We start from the raw sequence: 17856 nt of genomic DNA on the forward strand, positions 1-17856 counted from the left end.
CACCTTGTAACTACAAAGTTTTTGCCTCAACAAATATGATTATATTATAAATATGTATTTACCAAATATATGAGCTTAAGTTTGTTTTCTATAAATTGCATATTTCAAGAAGAAATTCAAATTGTTAGTGTAAAGTCTCTGAAGAAACACAGAAATGAGAGAGTGTATCATATATTGTGCAGAGGTTTTAGTAGGGTTTTCTTACTCCCACATTGTGTCCCATGTGCAAGAGGCTTGCCGCAGGACTCTGCAACAGAAACAATCTTGGCCGTGCCGACGATTGTCTGTTCAAGCTGACCAGGAATGCCATGGCACAGACATGGAATGTCAGCGGTGTTCAAAGCATTGCAACATGCCTCGGATGCATTCATGTTTGGCAATGGCAAGACCTTCTGGACATACATCATGCAGTTTGTGACCAAACCCATCATGTCTCCTTGGCAGCCCTGCAGCTCCATCAAGTTTTTGCTCATGGAACACACAACTCCAGTGACTGCAAAGATAGTTGAAAACAATGGCGGTCATGTTGTATGTTGTCATATCTTTCATTTAATTGCCTGCGTCTCTCTCTTTACAATGTGTTGGGAGATGATGTGAGTGGTATGGGTTGAATTTATAGAGTTTTGAAGATGCGGGTTAGATAAGTTGGCCAAGGCTTTTTTCAAAACAAAAAATTATAGAGTTTTGAATTGATCACTTTGACCCATTACTTCATATAATCAGAAATATTAATTGTTGTTTGTATACGTACAAAATAAATTTCTTATGGAAACAAGAGGGATCTCAAAAGCTTGACAGCCAAAAGCCAATCTCCATGCCCATGGCAGCAAATCTATGAGCAACACAATTCGTTTCTCTTTTGGCCAACAAATAAAATTGTACACTGATGCAAGTCATGCAGTCTTGAAAGTCAATAGATGAACTCAATAAATGAAACTGGTTCCCAAACAGCCACAATTTCTACTCGTCTGAAATTTTGTGGAAATGGGATTGGTTTAATTGATTGCAATACTTTTATGGGAATGTAAATTTATTAGACGTATGTTTGTTCATTCGGCAAGAAAAGACAAATATATGAAGAAAATGAACGCATACCTTCTAGATTCCAAGCCAGCAATTTTTCCTTCTTCCCTGTTCAACCAAAATGTGTACCATGGAGAATCGAACCTAGGACTTCGAATACATATGCGCATATGACCCTCAGTTGAACAAATTGGTGAATGCCTTTTTAGGTCATTTAGTGGGGTAAGTTGAATTGTGTGGGGCCTAGAACCATTAACAAATATTATAATTGGCCACATTAGTTGAACAAGTTATGCGGTTAAACTTGAAGTTTTATTTTCAAGTGTGTAGGCCCGCCAGTCCACAAATGTAACTATAAAATAAATACAAATTTATAAATAAATTTTCATGTGGTATTTAGGAAAAGTTGATAGGACCCACCCCGGACTTCCTCGGAAACCGGGACGGACCCAGTATAAATATCCGGCATCCAACACACGCCGAGCCCACTTACTAAGAACCGAGACTTTTACCAAAATTTTGGCAGAGTCTCCCCTGTAAAAAGAACATATCCCAAAATTTCAACATGTTAAAAACACAGTTAATTTACAACCCAATAGCCAGCATGCATTATACAACACAAGGTAATTACAAACAGTGGCCTCCGGCCTCACAAATCAAACCCTACACGGGCGATAACATAGCAATCTAACAGAAATTAACAAAACAAGTAAAAAGGAAGTTCAACAAATTTACAGAGTACAGAAACTCCACTGAAGCTCGTGATTCAAGAGCACACGACACAGCTTTGCAGCTCGTTCCAGTCAACTATTAGCTGGGAGGCGCAAAACAGAAAATTGGGAGTGAACAAAACAAGGGTTACTTCCAATTAAAACAAAGTAATATAACCCCACCGTTTAGAAAACCATGCATAAAACCAATGCACTAAAAATCATCATAACCACAAATATATACACATTAAGTTTGCTCGAAACGCGTGCCTAATGGCACGACGAGCGGGGAAATATCCTCATTCGGAATATATATATATATACACCCAGCACGTACGGACGAAGAATCAGGACCCGTACGCCTGGAACCGTCCTACGCTCGCAGACTACCAAATTAAGGGTCTACAGCGACACCCCGTTAAGGCATGCCCCAGGTCCCGACATTTCCAAGTATCCCACATTTCCATAATCAAATTCCAATCCATGGGAGGTACACAGGGTAGTGCATATAGCACTCCAAACTGACTTTTTACTCTCGCATCTTTCCATGCCTCATAAACAAATCCCAAGTACCCCCACACATACTCAACAAATATAGTACCTTCCCAAATAGTATACATATATAATTCAAGATACTTGAATATGTCCAAAACCCAATTATATTACCAATACTTTATGAAAATAATGGTTTCGACTATAAAGTATAAAGTGAATTTCCATAAACCCTTGAATTCTTATGCCTAGCAATTTCATCATAAAACTCATGCAATTTATTTGAAAACAAAGTCCATTCACAAGTAGTCCCAAGCTGCTTGACCCTGAGAGGGTCCCGCCTGCTGTGTATGCGGAGTCGGATTACCTATTTCAGAATACAAGCATAATATTAAAATCAAATGCTTCGAACGATGACTTTAAATAAAAATCATAATTTCCCGGGTTTCAAGTAAGCGTGAGGAACGAGACGTTCCTAAGGTCCAACTAGAGGTTTCAAGTGCTGGAAAAGTCTCGGAATACGCTCAGTCAACCGGCAGTCAAACTTTCCAAATTGGTTCAACCGGGTCCACGGGACCCACGACCTCGGTTTTACGATTCGAAAATTCCTAGGAGTTTCACACGGTCTAGGGTACGTGTCCTTCAAGTTTTGTCTAAAACGGACGGTCGGATCGCTCAAGATCGCACGATCGGACGGTTAACGAAAAATCCAAACTTTAAATTATTGAATCGGAACATCCGGGGCTCCGATTCACGATCCGCGAATTCCTATACGATCCTAGGAATGTAGGGAACAACATATTAAAACTTGAAAGTGATCCAACGGTTCTAACCGGATAACATACGATATGTTAAATCCGTTCGGGGTTCAAACGTTATCCGAATTGAGATCCGTAAACTCCTACGCGCTCGTGACAAATAGGAGATCAGTTTAGGATAAAATGTGACTCCACCAAACTGTTCACGCGCCGCCCCACGCACCGGCAGCGCGTGAGTGGCTTAAGCAAAATTCAGGCGGTCGAAAAACATCGAGTCACGGCTCAAGACTCCTACCCTAGGTAAAAGATACTATTTGGAGTCGCTTTTGTTCTTGAACATACCCCAAATTATCGACGGAAGTGGCCGGAAATTCAAATTGAAAACCTGCCAAAACCTAATTCCAAAATCGAACTACAAACTCTCAAAATTAATGAAATCCTACCTAACCAGCAGCTAGATCTCAAAAAGTAGTCGAAAATCCATACCTCACTCGTCAGATTTGGTGAAGAATCGAGAGAGAATGAGCTGTTGCAAAATCTGTCAAAAATCAGCCAATTTTTCTGTGTTTTCAGGTGGCTGGTGACTGGGCTCCGATCGGCGCAAGGTCGGGGAAGGACGACGGAGCTTGGCCGGTTGTTTCGGGTCCGGTCTAGTGGCGATTGGTGGCCTGTGGTGGTGGTTAAGGTGGCTGGAAGAAAAATCGCGAAAGGAAGGGGGGCTGAGTCGCGAAGAGAGAGAGAGAGAAATGAGGGGCTGTTTTCTGATTTTAACAAAAATAAACTTCGAAAAATTTACAATTGTGCCACTAGGGGTTTTTATCTCGTAACTTCTTCGTTACAACTCCGAATTGAGCCCACTACATGTCTAAGGACTCGTCGCGGTACGACCTTCCTAAAAATACCACTTGCTGCCCCAAACTCTCTTCGGATAAAAATTGACCTTTTTGCCCCTACTTCAAGGGCAAAATTAGACAGTCATATTTAATTTAATTAATTAATTTGGTGGTTAAATATTTCGGGTCGAGATGTTGCAAGAGTCATAGGAACTCCGAAATTAAGCGACTTGGGGGCTAGAGCAATCCCAAGATGGGTGACCCACTGGGAAGTTGCTCGTGAGCTCCCAGAAACAAAACCGTGAGGGCAGAGAGGGGGACCAAAAGCGAACAATATCGTGCTACGTCGGATAATATCCTTTGACTTTCATGCTTCTTTTGCGTGTTGGTACTAATGATTCTGTGGTTTCTTTTGTTTAGAATCATGCATCCTCGAGGTGCTCGAACGAGAGGTCGTGGTCGCATTCAAAGATATGGACCAAATCACCAACCAAATCATGCATCCCCGACCTTGCGCCGCCCAGAGCCCAGTCACCAGCCACCTGAAAACACAGAAAAATTGGCTGATTTTTGACAGATTTTGCAACAGCTCATTCTCTCTCGATTCTCCACCAAATCTGATGAGTGAGGTATGAATTTTCGACTACTTTTCGAGATCTAGCTGCTGGTTGGATAGGATTTCATTAATTTTGAGAGTTTGTAGTTCGATTTTGGAATTAGGTTTTGGTAGGTTTTCAATTTGAATTTCCGGCCACTTCCGTCGATAATTTGGGGTATGTCCAAGAACAAAAGTAACTCCAAATAGTATCTTTTACCTAGGGTAGGAGTCTTGAGCCGTGACTTGATGTTTTCCGACCGCCTGAATTTTGTTCAAGCCAACCATGCGCTACTGGTGCGTGGGGCGGCGCGTGAACAGTTTGATGGGGTCACATTTTATCCTAAACTAATCTCCTAATTGTCACGAGCGCGTAGGAGTTTACGGATCTCAATTCGGATAACATTTGAACCCCGAACGGATTTAACATATCGTATGTTATCCGGGTTAGATATGTTAGAACCGTTGGATCACTTTCAAGTTTTAATATGTTGTTCCCCCCTACATTCCTAGGATCGTATAGGAATTCGCGGATCGTGAATCGGAGCCCCGGATGTTCCGATTCAATAATTTAAAGTTTGTATTTTTCGTTAACCGTCCGATCGTGCGATCGTGAGCGATCCGACCATCCGTTTCAGACCAAACTTGAAGGACACGTACCCTAGACCGTGTGGAACTCCTAGGAATTTCCGAATCGTAAAACCAAGGTCGTTTGACTACCGGTTGACCGAGCGTCTTCCGAGACTTTTCCAGCACTTGAAACCTCTAGTTGGACCTTATGCGTTCCTCACGCTTACTTGAAACCAGGGAAATTATTATTTTTATTTAAAGTCCTCGTTCGAAGTATTTGATTTTAATATCATGCTTGTATTCTGAAATAGGTAATCCGACTCCGCATACACAGCAGGCGGGACCCTCTCAGGGTCAAACAGCTTGGGACTACTTGTGAATGGATTTTGTTTTCAAATAAATTGCATGAGTTTTATCATGAAATTGCTAGGCATAAGAATTTAAGGGTTTATGGAAATTCACTTTATACTTTATAGTCGAAACCATTATTTTTATAAAGTATTGGTAATATAATTGGGTTTTGGACATATTCAAGTATCTTGAATTATATATGTATACTATTTAGGAAGGTACTATATTTGTTGAGTATGTGCGGGGGTACTTGGGATTTGTTTATGAGGCATGGAAAGATGCGAGAGTAGAAAGTCAGTTTGGAGTGCTATATGCACTACCCTGTGTACCTCCCATGGATTGGAATTTGATTATGGAAATGTGGGATACTTGAAAATGTCGGGACCTAGGGCATGCCTTAACGGGGTGTCGATGTAGACCCTTAATTGGGTAGTCTGCGAGTGTAGGACAGTTCCAGGCGTAGGGGTCTTGATTCTTCGTCCGTACGTATTGGGTTAGAGTGTCAGTCCCCCAGTTGGACGACTCATCCCTAGCCACATGGGCGTTTGAGGCCGGATACTTGTGAGCTAGCCAACAATCCCCTGCTGGATTGTTTCCCCGGTACAATTAGATATATATATATATATATATATATATATATATATTTCGAGAGTTAAATTTGAGATTTCTAATGAAAGGGTTGGATGGGTTGATTTGTAAGTTTCACTGTGGATTTCAGATTTAGCTCGGATTTTGAGCAAACTTCATGTATATATATTTATGGTTATGATGATTTTTAGTGCATTGGTTTTATGCATGGTTTTCTAAACGGTGGGGTTATATTACTTTGTTTTAATTGGAACTAACCCTTGTTTTGTCCACCCACAATTTTCTGTTTTGCGCCCCCTAGCCAATAGTTGACTGGAACGAGCAGCAGAGCTGTGTCGTGTGCTCCTGAATCACGAGCTTCAGTATTCAGAGCCTCAGTGGAGTTTCTGTACTCTGTAAATTTGTTGAACTTCCTTTTTACTTGTTTTGTTAAATTCTGTTAGATTGCTATGTTATCGCCCGTGTAGGGTTTGATTTGTGAGGCCGGGGGCCACTGTTTGTAATTACCTTGTGTTGTATAATGCATGCTGGCTGTTGAGTTGTAAATTAACTGTGTTTTTAACATGTTGAAATTCTGGGATATGTTCTTTTTACAGGGGAGACAGACAAAATTTTGGTAAAAGTCTCTGTTCTTAGTAAGTGGGCTCGGCATGTGTTGGACGCCGAATATTTAGACTGGGTCCGTTCCAATTTCCGAGGAAGTCCGAGGCGGGTCCTATCAGCTTGGTATCAAAGCCACTGCCGTGTGGTGCGAGTGTGCTGATGAGGACGTCGGGCCCCTAAGGGGGGTGGATTGTAAGATCCCACATCGACCAACGGAGAGGGGGTGATGTGCCTTATATGTACATGCCCGCATCCATCTAGCACGAGGCCTTTTGGGAGCTCACTGGCTTCGGAGTCATAGGAACTCCGAAGTTAAGCGAGTTGGGGGTTAGAGCAATCCCCGGATGGGTGACCCACTGGGAAGTTGCTCGAGAGCTCCCAGAAACAAAACCGTGAGGGCAGAGAAGGGAGCCCAAAGCGGACAATATCGTGCTACGACGGAGCTGATCCCAGGATGTGACAAAAGTAATCCTAGATAAGCTAAAATAAGTTTACATAGGTGTTTGTATTTACATGTGTATGAATGTTGTCTTGATGGATGGTCTTCTAGTTCTCTATTGTAGCCTCACAACCTTCTCAGTTTTCAGTTTTCGTTTTTTGGTAGAGATATAGAGAGTATATGGGTGAAACGGAAGCATAAAGAAGGGTGACGGAAAAATGCGTATAGAATGCAACATGAAATGAAAAATCAAAAACTACAAACAATTTTATGTCATTTTCATTTTCAAGTTTTTATTTCGTTTATTCTCCTTTATTTCTCCCTCATCCCTCCAACCACCTTACATCCACCCTTTTCATTGCTCTTTCTCCTCCATGTAGTTCCTTTGTATATCTGTAAATGGTTGATCCACAACCATTTACCATGAATATACTGTATCAAACTTTCTTCTGTAATATTCTAGAATTGTGTACAGAATGAATCAGCCACAAAATGCAGTTATATATCATTTTAATGGTGTTGAAACAAGGATATTCATTGTGGAGGAGGAATGAGAAGACTTGGGTTCAGGCTACTATTTGTACAATATTCTGCATACCAATATTGAACGACATCTGCTCTGCTATATAAATTTTTTTGGTGTAAGCAGTAAATAACATAGGTTTGATCAATATGCAAATGAGTTCATTATACCAAGATCAAATACATATTAATTGTTTGAAGTCATATTTCTAAACTTACATGATACTGGAAGTGTAATTCGTCCATCCGAATGTTACTGGTTTGTTTACAACTAAAAGCAAGATTGCCTTAACCACTTCCTGGAACTGTAAATTCTGCAGTAGATGGTTAAACTTATTAGAACAATTATCTAAAATAGACCAAACTCGGCAGAAAAACAGATTTATCATCAGTGATACTATCTATAACACAATGAGCAAGGAGAATTACAATCTTCAAAGATGACATCCAGAATAAAATCTGGAGGAACCTCATTCCAAGACAAGAACCTACCAATACAAAGCAAACCGAGCTAGACAATGGGCAACCCCATTAGTTCTGAATATGAAAGAAGCGAACACCATGAAGGTGAGTCGAAAGAGTTGAAAGTCAAAAGAAAGAAAAAACCATCTTTAAGCTAAAAAAATTAAAGCACAATAAGGACGGAGCCAGAAAACTTTTCACAGAGGAGGCACTGCATGTATTGAAATATATTTTTCTTTAGGGTGACAACCAAATAATTTTTTACCTGATACAAAATCCCTAATTTTGAATTCTATACTTTATTATTTTATATGTTACATTAACTATCTACTCATCATCGATATTAACAAAAAATCAATTGAAATGTTCTTTACTAAAGATAGACACCAATCAAATTCGGACAATAATTTATCACTACAAAATCTAGAGTCAAAGTACGACAATGAGAATTTTGAAAGGCCTAGCAATGATAGTGAGAAAGGAAAAGAAGAAAAACATAAGGAATGGGCACTTTAAAATTTAATTTAAAAAAATATGATTGTATTAATAAGACCATTGCATCAAAGAAAATTTGAGAGGGGGCCTGGGCCTTAGCTCCCTCCACCATTTGTAGAAAGAAGTACAAACCCCCAATTGATATATGAGTTATAAGTTCCAATCATGAAAAAAGAACCTCTCTGGTTATGCATGCAAAATATACGTGGAGGATTATACTTCTCACAAAGGAAAAAGTGTTAGGAATAAAAAATATATATATTTTGGCAAAGTGTTAGGTAATCAAACTCTTGTATATCAAATTCAAAACATATTCTCAAATTGAGTACACATATTCTGAGAGAGAGCTTAGTTGGGGATCTTACTTCCACATTGATGAGGTCGACTGCAGTAGGAAACAACATGAACCACCTTTCTCATGTCAATCAGCTGCTGCACCTCCTTATGCTCGCAAGTACATGGAATGTCCACCTTCTTAATCATCACATCACAGCATTCTTGAGATGGATGTCATGGAGAAACCCCTTTGCACATAACTGACCATTACGTTATAAGACCCTAGAGGTCACCTAATTGGCAACCATGCCCAACAACCACATTGATTTCACCAGAGAACAGAGCTCCTATGACGGCAAAGATGGCCAAAACCATGAAACTAAGATTAAGCATTTCCATCTCTCTTTTCAATTCTATTGATCTCTTTTGGATATGAATGTTGTGGGGGATGAGTTGCATGGTTTATGTAGTTTGAGTAAGGCATTTCATGACACTTTGCATTGTGGACCTGGTTTGTGTACCTCTGTACCTTTGGTTGCAGGATCAGCAAAAGTGTGCCCTCTTAATGGGGGCAACAGAGTATGCAATGTCTGTATCATCAGCTTGATCTTCCTCAGCTTGTCTATCTCACCTGCCTGAACCAGAAAGCTCTCTAATATCCGTAATGCAGGTTCACTCATATCTCTCCCTCTCTCCAACATTTGTTTGGAGCACTCAAAAGCTTCTATTACCCTACTGTGGGAGCACAATCCCGTTAACAGAAGGTCCAAAGCATGACCATGAGGACAACATCCTTTCTCCACCAGGTATCGCCATAAATGCAATCCCAAATCAAGCTGCTGATTTACACAGAAATATTTCATTAACATCACCACTGTTCGTGTTTTGGGCACAAAACTTCTGTCAACCATTTTGTGATATAGTCTAGATACACCATCAATATCAGATGTCCTCATCAAGCAAGAGAACATGGTGTGATAAGTCATATAATCATGTTCAATATGCTTCGCTTCCATCTCATCCATCAATGCGACTGCCGACTTCACATCTCTTGATCTAATAAGCGAACTCATCAAAGCATTATACGCCGCAGTATCAGGAAGCAAATTTCTCAAACGAATCTCACCAAATAATTGTTGTGCCTTAATTGGATTTCGAGCGACCCCTGCTCCATGGATCAATGTAGTGATTGTTTCCAAAGTGGGAGACAAATTTTCCCGTTCCATTCCTTCAAAAAGTCTCAAACCATCAGCAAAGCAACCTTTCTTACAGTAAGCATCGATTCTAATATTGTAAGTTATAATATTTGGCTCAAAGCCTCTTTTAACCAGTTCATGGTAAAAGAGTTCTACTGCAGTAATATCTCCAGATTCCTTGAATCCCAAGAGCAAGATATTCATGGTCTTAGTGTTGGGTGAAAACCGAAAATGCATCTTTAGGAACACCGAACGTGCCTCCTTCATCTGCCTCTCCGTGCAAAATGCTCTAAGGAGTACATTAAACTCTTCAGTACCAAACTTCCTCCCAACAAAAATATCATTCTCCATCTTGCCAAATGCTTCAAGGACATCTTCATATGACTGAAATTTTGCAATTTTTGACAGCATGATGCTCATTGACTTAAGGGTAAGCAAGGAAGGGTGCATGCTGCTTATTTTTTCCATCAAGTCCCAAGCTTTATCAAAATAACGCATCCTGGCAAGGATGTGCAGTGTCTTTTCAAAAGCATCGTAGCTTGGACATAACTGGGAATGATGGAGGGAATAATTGAAGAATTCAAGGGCTTTAAGACCATTAGAATGGGCTGCGAAAAGGTAACCCAAAACATTCTCCACAAAGCTGGTGGAAAGAGCATGGGGTGGGATGTGCTGGAGAAGAGTTGGTAGAAGTGGTTGATCAGGATACGGATGGTTATTAATTATTCTGGTGATCCTGTCAACTTCAATATTAGTTTCTGAAGACGGTAGAAATTGGCTGGATATTTTAAGAGCATGAATGACAGAAAAATTTAGCTTTGGAGGAATTTGAGTAAGTTGATTGGATCTCTTTAATCTTGTCAAAAGGAGCATTCTCTCCTTGGTTGCACTTAGTAATAAATGAAACTCCGTACACAATTTGGAATTTCCATTTTGCAATGCCTAACTGATGTCAACACCCTGGATATCCAAGCAAACAAAAGTTAAAAGTCCATTAATTCAAAAAACAAAATAGTAATTAGATTCATGATTCGTCACAAATAAACCCAGTCCACATTAATGTACATGTAACACATTGTGAGAAACCAGACAGCGTCTAGCTCATCAGACACCACAATAACTGCTCCAAATTCAATTCAACAAAATACACGCCACGCATTATAAACAAACCAAACCCACCCAAGCACCCACCTCAATCACTGGCAAGCTGCTATCATACTTCACATATTGTCAAAAGAAAACAAAGAAAGCAACTCAGACTGAACCCAGGCTCAGATAAGTTATAAACATTTCTACTTCTTTCCTAAAATACATATCTACTCTTCTCTTTAGGACTAATGTAAATAATCACCACGGTCACAATACATCATGCATATGCAGGCACAACAAATATTTTATGCAAAAGTGTTGGTTCCTGAACATAGTTGCCTAATTCGCTCACCCCCCTACGAATTTCGATCTGGATCGAGCGTACCCAATCGCGGTACGGTATCGATCTGAAACGAAAGATTTAACGACTCAGTTCCAGAGGCGAGAACAGTACCTGATAGAGGACGTCGCTGCTACAGAACAGTAACTGACCGCCGACAGCAGACGAGCAATCGAGGGCACATGAGAGACTAGGGAGAGTGCTATAGCCGATGAGCCCACGTTTGATTCTTGGTCTCTTGGTAAGGGGAAGGAAGATATTGGGTTCGGAGAGGATTTTTTTGGACGAATGGATTCCTAGAGCCCAGCCCAGGCAAAAGCCCCCTCGGTCTCCCAAGTCAGCTGCAGCAGTGACATCCAGCCCGGGCAAGAGCTGGCAAGGCCCAAGGCAAGATAGCCCGAGCTGTTGTCTGAAAGCACCGATGCCCACAAAGAAAAAAAAATCAATAAAAATTCTTTAAAATTACCAAAAAATTCATATTTTTAAAAACAAATACATACCTAGAAAATTTTTATTTATTAATCTCATATATATAAGCTCATGTGAACAGTAAGTGCTCTTTTTTTTTTTTTTTTGGTAAAAGGAGGGCTAAAAGCCCAAAACAAACAAACTACAAACCAAAAGAGCGGGGCCTTACAGCACCCCTAGCATCAGCAGCAAGAATATTTTCCAGGAAAACTGGAACCTCATCGTAGACATGAAGACCAGGTTCAAGATTGTGACTTCTGGTAGCCAAGGCATCAGCAGCTACGTTTTGTTCACGGTATATATGTTTAAAAGCACAACACCAAGAATCATGGATCTTCATTTTGCAGCAGGAAATGACGCTGTAAAGAGGGTGAGTTAGAGCTGTAGGAGAGGAAAAAAGAGTTACAGCAGCACTAGAGTCGCATTCAATCTCCACATCACGGTAACCAGCGTCCCAAGCCAATCTAAGCCCCCAAAAGAGACCCCATAGCTCAGCCTCAATGATGGTACAAGCACCCAGATTTACAGAAAAGCCTTGTATCCAAGCACCAGAGGCATCACGCAAAAGACCTCCAGCACCACCAGAACCAGTAGCATTGTTCCTACTTCCATCAGTGTTAATTTTGTAAACACCAGGTCTGGGTGTTTTCCAATGAAGTTGAACCACAAAGTGCTCCTGGGTGCCAATAAAAGGATTACAAGCACTGTACCAATCCAAAGCATATTGGTAAACCATGTGTAGAGGCTCAGAAGGCATAATAAAGCCTTGCTCAAAAATCAGCTTGCACCTCCAATTCCAGATAAACCATAAATAAATTGAAAATACTAGGAACCAAGGAAGGCCATGGTGAGTAGGCTTTTTTGATTGAAGATTCAGAGCGAGCCAATCATCAAACTCCATAGAGTGATGACTAGAAGTGGGACCGCCACCACCAAATCTATTCCAGAGGGATTGAGTAACTTGACAGTCTTGAAATAAGTGTTCAACCGACTCCGCAGACTGAGTACATCTTGGACAAACATCGACATGAGTGAACCCTCTTTTTTGCCGTTGAGCATTGGTAAGGATCTTTTTATGGCAAAGGGTCCAGAGGAAAGTTTTCACCTTAGGGGGGATGTGCAAATTCCAGAGGAAATGCCATTTCCATTTGTGGTTGATTTCTTCCCCAAATGAGGAGCTGTAGGCACTTTTGACAGAGAACGAGCCATTAGAAGTAAATTGCCAAATTCGCTTGTCAGCTCCACTACCATTAAAACCAGCATGAATACCAGTAATCAGCTTAACAATATTTTCAGGAAGGCAGTCCAATAAGCACGTGGTATCCCAAATCCCATCATCCAAATAGTCACTAACCTTGGATTGTAAAATTTCCTCAGAGAGATCAATGGTAGCAAATTGTTGCAGAGTGCCACAACTGAGCCAAGTGTCAGTCCAGTGTAAGTGCTCTTGAGTTGCCATGATAATTGGTGGAAAAGTACAAAAACAATTGCTATAGCAGATATTATTCATGTGAACAGTAACCACCCTTATTTTCCCTTACTCTTTGCCATGACAAATGGATGGAAGTGCCCTAAGAGGGAATGTACTAAAGGTTGGGATGGGTGGATGTGTCAATATAATAAAAGTATTTTTTATTTTACTGCACTGCATTGAAATACTATTTTGGTTATTAAAACTAATTTTAAAATAAAATAAAAAATAGTTTAATATCAGAGATGAAAATACAATATAGTTGCAGAAACACAAGTCTGGGTTCATGAACCGAAAAACAAAACCCCCAAAATTTGTTTATAAAAAATTGTAGTTTTCCCAAACTTGGTTCATGAATCATTCAAATCTAACATTTATAAACATAAAACTGATCACAAAGGAATAGGAAAATGACTTGGTTGTGGGTCCTTTAAATTCAATCACGTTAAAGTGTGAAGGGATGGCTCGATGGCTCTGAATTTGGGTCAATAAATTTTCTCTTGTTTATGAAAAAATTGAATCTAAATCAAGAGATCAAATAGATAACCAATAAGAATTAGAGTGAATCTTAAACGACACGTGTTCTTGATTTCCGTATGCAACGCCAGAGTTGAAGGTAGTTGTGAATGACAATGGATGAAGAACATGTTCTTGGTTTTTTGAGAGAGAGCGTCTTTTGGTTGCAGTCATTTTTTCTTTTTTAAAATTTTTGTTTTTGTTTAAGTTAAATTAATATTTTTTACAGTAAAAGTAATAAAATAATGACATATTAATATTTAAATCAGTTTTTTTTCTCAATCCTTAGATTAGATCCAAGGGTGAGTGATCAAAACTTCCTTGGACCCTAGGGTCAGGAGAATGGGATTATTCAATAATTGCTAAGGAAGAAGGAAAGTCACGATTCTTTCAATACATTGAACAAATAAAATACATAACTTATTGAGTAAATAAAAAACCACTTATTCATAAAATAAATAAGTTCATAATTAAAATTTACATGCAAAAACAAAAATTAAAGTTTATTGTTGAAACTTCAAAACAAACAAAACGGAAATTAAAAATACTTGAAATTAAAAATAGCAACTTTAGCCAATTGGTCGTTTTCCTTTGCTTTTGCACTAGTCCTTGTGCTTGAGCTCCCTAAAGAGAAAAAGTGACTAGGCATAGAGGATGGTATGCTTGGCCGTGAACACCTACATAATCACCCTCCAACCCTTTCCATCTCATTTCCTCCAATTTCTGAGCAGAGTCATCTAAAAAGAGGATTCCGGATTAATATTGATCATACAGTTTTGAGCACAAACACATCTAATCATTGTCCACTAGTCCATAAATGGTATATGTTCCAATATAATCATTAGATGTGTAGGATGATTCATCTAATCATTATCCTCTAGTCCATCCATATATGGTACATGTTCCGATATAATGATACCATGCAATCATTAATGTATTTCATATGTGCAATATAAGATGCATTAATATATAAATTGTTGTGAAGTTATACATCGATACATGATACATTAATACATGTATCATTAACATATGTGCAATATGTGATACATTAATAAATGATTTGTTGTTAATTGTACTAATACATCATTCTGAATTAATATAATACATCGTTCCAAATTAATACAATATATTGTTCCAAATATGATACCATTAATCATATTTATGATATGTACATATGTTTGGATTAAACGATTCATTTGACTTTGAAATTGAAATTTAAGATTTTATTTTTTAAAAGGTATTAAATGAAAATATAAACCATTTTCTTTTATAAAAAGTTTAACTTTAGCCAAAATTACTTGAACCCCATTTGAGTCTTGCTGAAAAATGCTACCTATACTTGGTATCAGTATTGAACAATAAAATATGAAATTATTTTTTGGTTTAAATAGTAAATACCAAAGGTTTGGTCATTCAAATAAGTTCAATGAACCAAACATCAAGTACATATAATATAATTGTCTAATGTCATATTTCAATAGTTCACATCATACGGTCTTAGTTTTTATTAATTCTTCCATCTAAATCGCTTACGACTACAAGCAAGCAAGATCGCTTCAACCACTCCCTGGAACTGTAAAACCTGTAATATATAATATAGATGGTTAAACAACATTGGGCAAAAAAAACATATTTATTGTAGTTTTTTTATTTCAATTTTGGTCATTTGACTCATGTAGTTTGATATCCAATGCAATGCAAAGACACGTCCAAATTTCCATCTAATTCCGTTCGAAATACCCTTATGTGTGAGGGACACATGTGCTTATTCCATCACGAAATTGGATATCAACTACATGGGTCAAATCGCCAAAATTGAAACCATGTAAATCAATGTGAAAGATCCGACAAACTAGAAGAATCAATCTTTAGCTAAAACAATTTAAAAAAACACAAAAACAAAGAGAACAGGGAAAGTAAGCCCAATTTATATTTTTGAATTACAACCATGAATAGGAACATGTTTGGATAAATTAATAAGCACACAAATATAAGTAGAGAAATTTAGATTAAAAAATATGAACAATTGTGATAATAATTGAAGTACATATTAGTTCAATTCTATGAGAGTTAGGGATATCTTACTTCCACACTTCATTCCATGAGGAACAGGTATGCCACAGTAGGAGACGACATGAACCACCTTTTTCATGTCAACCAACTCCTCCAGCTCCTTGGTCACGTGCTTGCAGGCACATAGAATGTCCACCTTCTTTATCAAATCACAGCATGCTTGAGATGGATTTGTCATCGGCTTACCCTTTTCCACATAAGTTGAGCATTGCCTTATAAGACCTCCAACGTCACCGCCACATAGCTGCCCTACGGCCACATGGATTTCACCGGAGAACACAACTCCTATGATGGCAAAGACGGCAAAAATCGGGAAGCGAAGATGAAGCATTTCCTTTTCTCTTCCTATTACTTCTATTTTTCTCTGATATTCTCTTTTGGATGTGGATGTTGTGGGGAGGGGTGGTGAGTTACATGGCTTATATAAGGATTTTGAGGGAGGCATTTCATGACACCTTGCATTTTGAAGCTGGAGTTGGCTCCATCTGTGAACAACTTACGTTACAAATTTTGTTTGATTTTGAAGGGGGATTGTATCTTGCATGTGAAGACTTTTTGGTTTTCACATTGTACAAAATGGAAGAGGATCCTCTCTCTTCTTTCTTGCCTCACTTTCTCCATAAAATCTTATCCAATCATTCATTACACAATTAATAACTCAATCAAGAAAAATTGACTATCAGATTCTATTTAAATGTGAAAGAAATTTGAGAAAAAAAGTAAGGACCTGTTTGGGAGTGCTTCTGGAAGGGTCAAAAGCGCTTTCTGATAACTAAAAGCGCTTCTGACAACGTTTGGCATAAAAATTTAGAAGCACTTTTGGGTCATAGAAGCGCTTCCTGGAGAAGCACCTGCTATGTGCTTCTTCAGGAAGCACTCCTAAGTGCTTTTCCACAAAGCACTTTAATTTTTTATGAAAATTCAAATTTGTTATAATAAAAGCGCTTTTGTTAAAAGCGCTTATGAGCAGAAGTAATTCCAGAGAAGCAGTCCCAAACGAGCCCTAAAGAGTTAAGTACAAAGATTCCCATAAGCATAATGCAAGCATAAAATTACAAGGGGAGAGAATCTCATTCGTAAAGACGGTTCAAATACTTGTATATACATATACATACAGTATTTAATGAATAAATGATTAGTAATGACTATTATGTTGCATGAATGGAGCAGATCTATAAATTATAGGCTCAACTCTCTATAAGTGGAGATAAGTTGAAAACTCAAGTCGTATTCAAACTCACACTCCATATGAGGTTATGATCCATATCCAATTATTATTTTGGTTTTATAATAGCCACTAAAATCATTAAGGGCTATGATAATATTAACCACACTTCATAAATATCGACAATTTAAGTGATCGACAATTTAAGTGATTGGCCAAAGTGGGAAGACAATTTCATTTAACATTACCCTTTGACGAAGAAATTGAAAAGTGCATAGAATTCTTAAATGACGCAATTTAGATCTCCATAGTTTAAATTTTTGGCAACTTGTAGTTTCAATGTTTGGGTTTATGTATGTTGAATTTTGTAAATGACATAAATTATGGGGAAAACAAATTCATGCTCACTAGAAATTGCGAAATGATGCATCTTTTAGCATAAAGTAATCTCAATGCCCAATTTCCATGATTTTTTCCTTGCATCATTTAATGAGTTCCCTGTTTAAGTTGCCAAACAATGGAAACATCAATTTCTCCTCTTTAATTCTTGACTTTTAGCTAAATCCTGAGTTATTTCCTCCACCCAAATGGAGGGTTAAGCATTTTAGTCATTCTTGGGTTGTGCGTAGTTCTCTCTAGTTTAATTCAACATGTTGTAGCATTTGGTCACTGGAGAAGATTTATCCATATTCGGCATATAGTTGCTTTTGTACTTTGTTTTATTTATCAGTAAAAATTATTGCTTATTCTTATATAAAAAGAGCAAGAGAGAGAGAGAGAGAGAGAACTGTGAGATATTGAACCTTTATCTCAAATACCAT

The 17856-nt window shown here is 38.5% G+C and overlaps 2 protein-coding genes and 1 long non-coding RNA gene across 4 annotated transcripts; all 3 read right to left on the minus strand.

The window, feature by feature from the left end:
• Positions 1-307: 307 nt before the first annotated feature.
• LOC148296292 (uncharacterized) lies at positions 308-7757 on the minus strand. The gene is made up of 3 exons (XR_015833774.1): positions 7704-7757; positions 1096-1557; positions 308-493 (listed from the first exon to the last, which is right to left on the minus strand). It is a non-coding gene; the product is annotated as an uncharacterized LOC148296292 (long non-coding RNA).
• Positions 7758-8921: 1164 nt separating this feature from the next.
• Positions 8922-11649, minus strand: LOC110752493 (Tetratricopeptide repeat (TPR)-like superfamily protein). The gene is made up of 2 exons (XM_021953157.2): positions 11457-11649; positions 8922-10873 (listed from the first exon to the last, which is right to left on the minus strand). The coding sequence occupies exon 2, from the start codon at positions 10784-10786 to the stop codon at positions 9203-9205; it is 1584 nt and encodes a 527-aa protein (XP_021808849.1). The 5' UTR covers positions 10787-10873; positions 11457-11649; the 3' UTR covers positions 8922-9202.
• Positions 11650-14335: 2686 nt separating this feature from the next.
• LOC110752487 (uncharacterized) lies at positions 14336-16245 on the minus strand. 2 transcript variants are annotated; one of them, XM_088249726.1, is made up of 2 exons: positions 15883-16245; positions 14336-14534 (listed from the first exon to the last, which is right to left on the minus strand). In XM_088249726.1, the coding sequence occupies exons 1-2, from the start codon at positions 16199-16201 to the stop codon at positions 14422-14424; spliced, it is 432 nt and encodes a 143-aa protein (XP_088105852.1). In that variant the 5' UTR covers positions 16202-16245; the 3' UTR covers positions 14336-14421. The 2 variants fall into 2 exon arrangements, with proteins under 2 accessions (XP_088105852.1, XP_021808843.1); XM_021953151.2 differs by lacking the exon at positions 14336-14534 and adding an exon at positions 15247-15379.
• Between the last annotated feature and the right edge of the window lie 1611 nt (positions 16246-17856).

Source organism: Prunus avium, chromosome 2, assembly GCF_965620075.1.
Source record: "Prunus avium chromosome 2, drPruAviu1.hap1.1, whole genome shotgun sequence".
NCBI classification, from domain to species: domain Eukaryota; kingdom Viridiplantae; phylum Streptophyta; class Magnoliopsida; order Rosales; family Rosaceae; genus Prunus; species Prunus avium.

Coding starts and splice junctions, on each gene's coding strand:
- LOC110752487 (XM_088249726.1), bottom strand. CDS start 16,201: ATGCTTCATCTTCGCTTCCCGATTTTTGCCGTCTTTGCCATCATAGGA. Junction 14,535..15,882: donor TCATGGAATGAAGTGTGGAA/GTAAGATATCCC, acceptor TCCTCTTTTTAG/ATGACTCTGCTCAGAAATTG.
- LOC110752493 (XM_021953157.2), bottom strand. CDS start 10,786: ATGCTCCTTTTGACAAGATTAAAGAGATCCAATCAACTTACTCAAATT.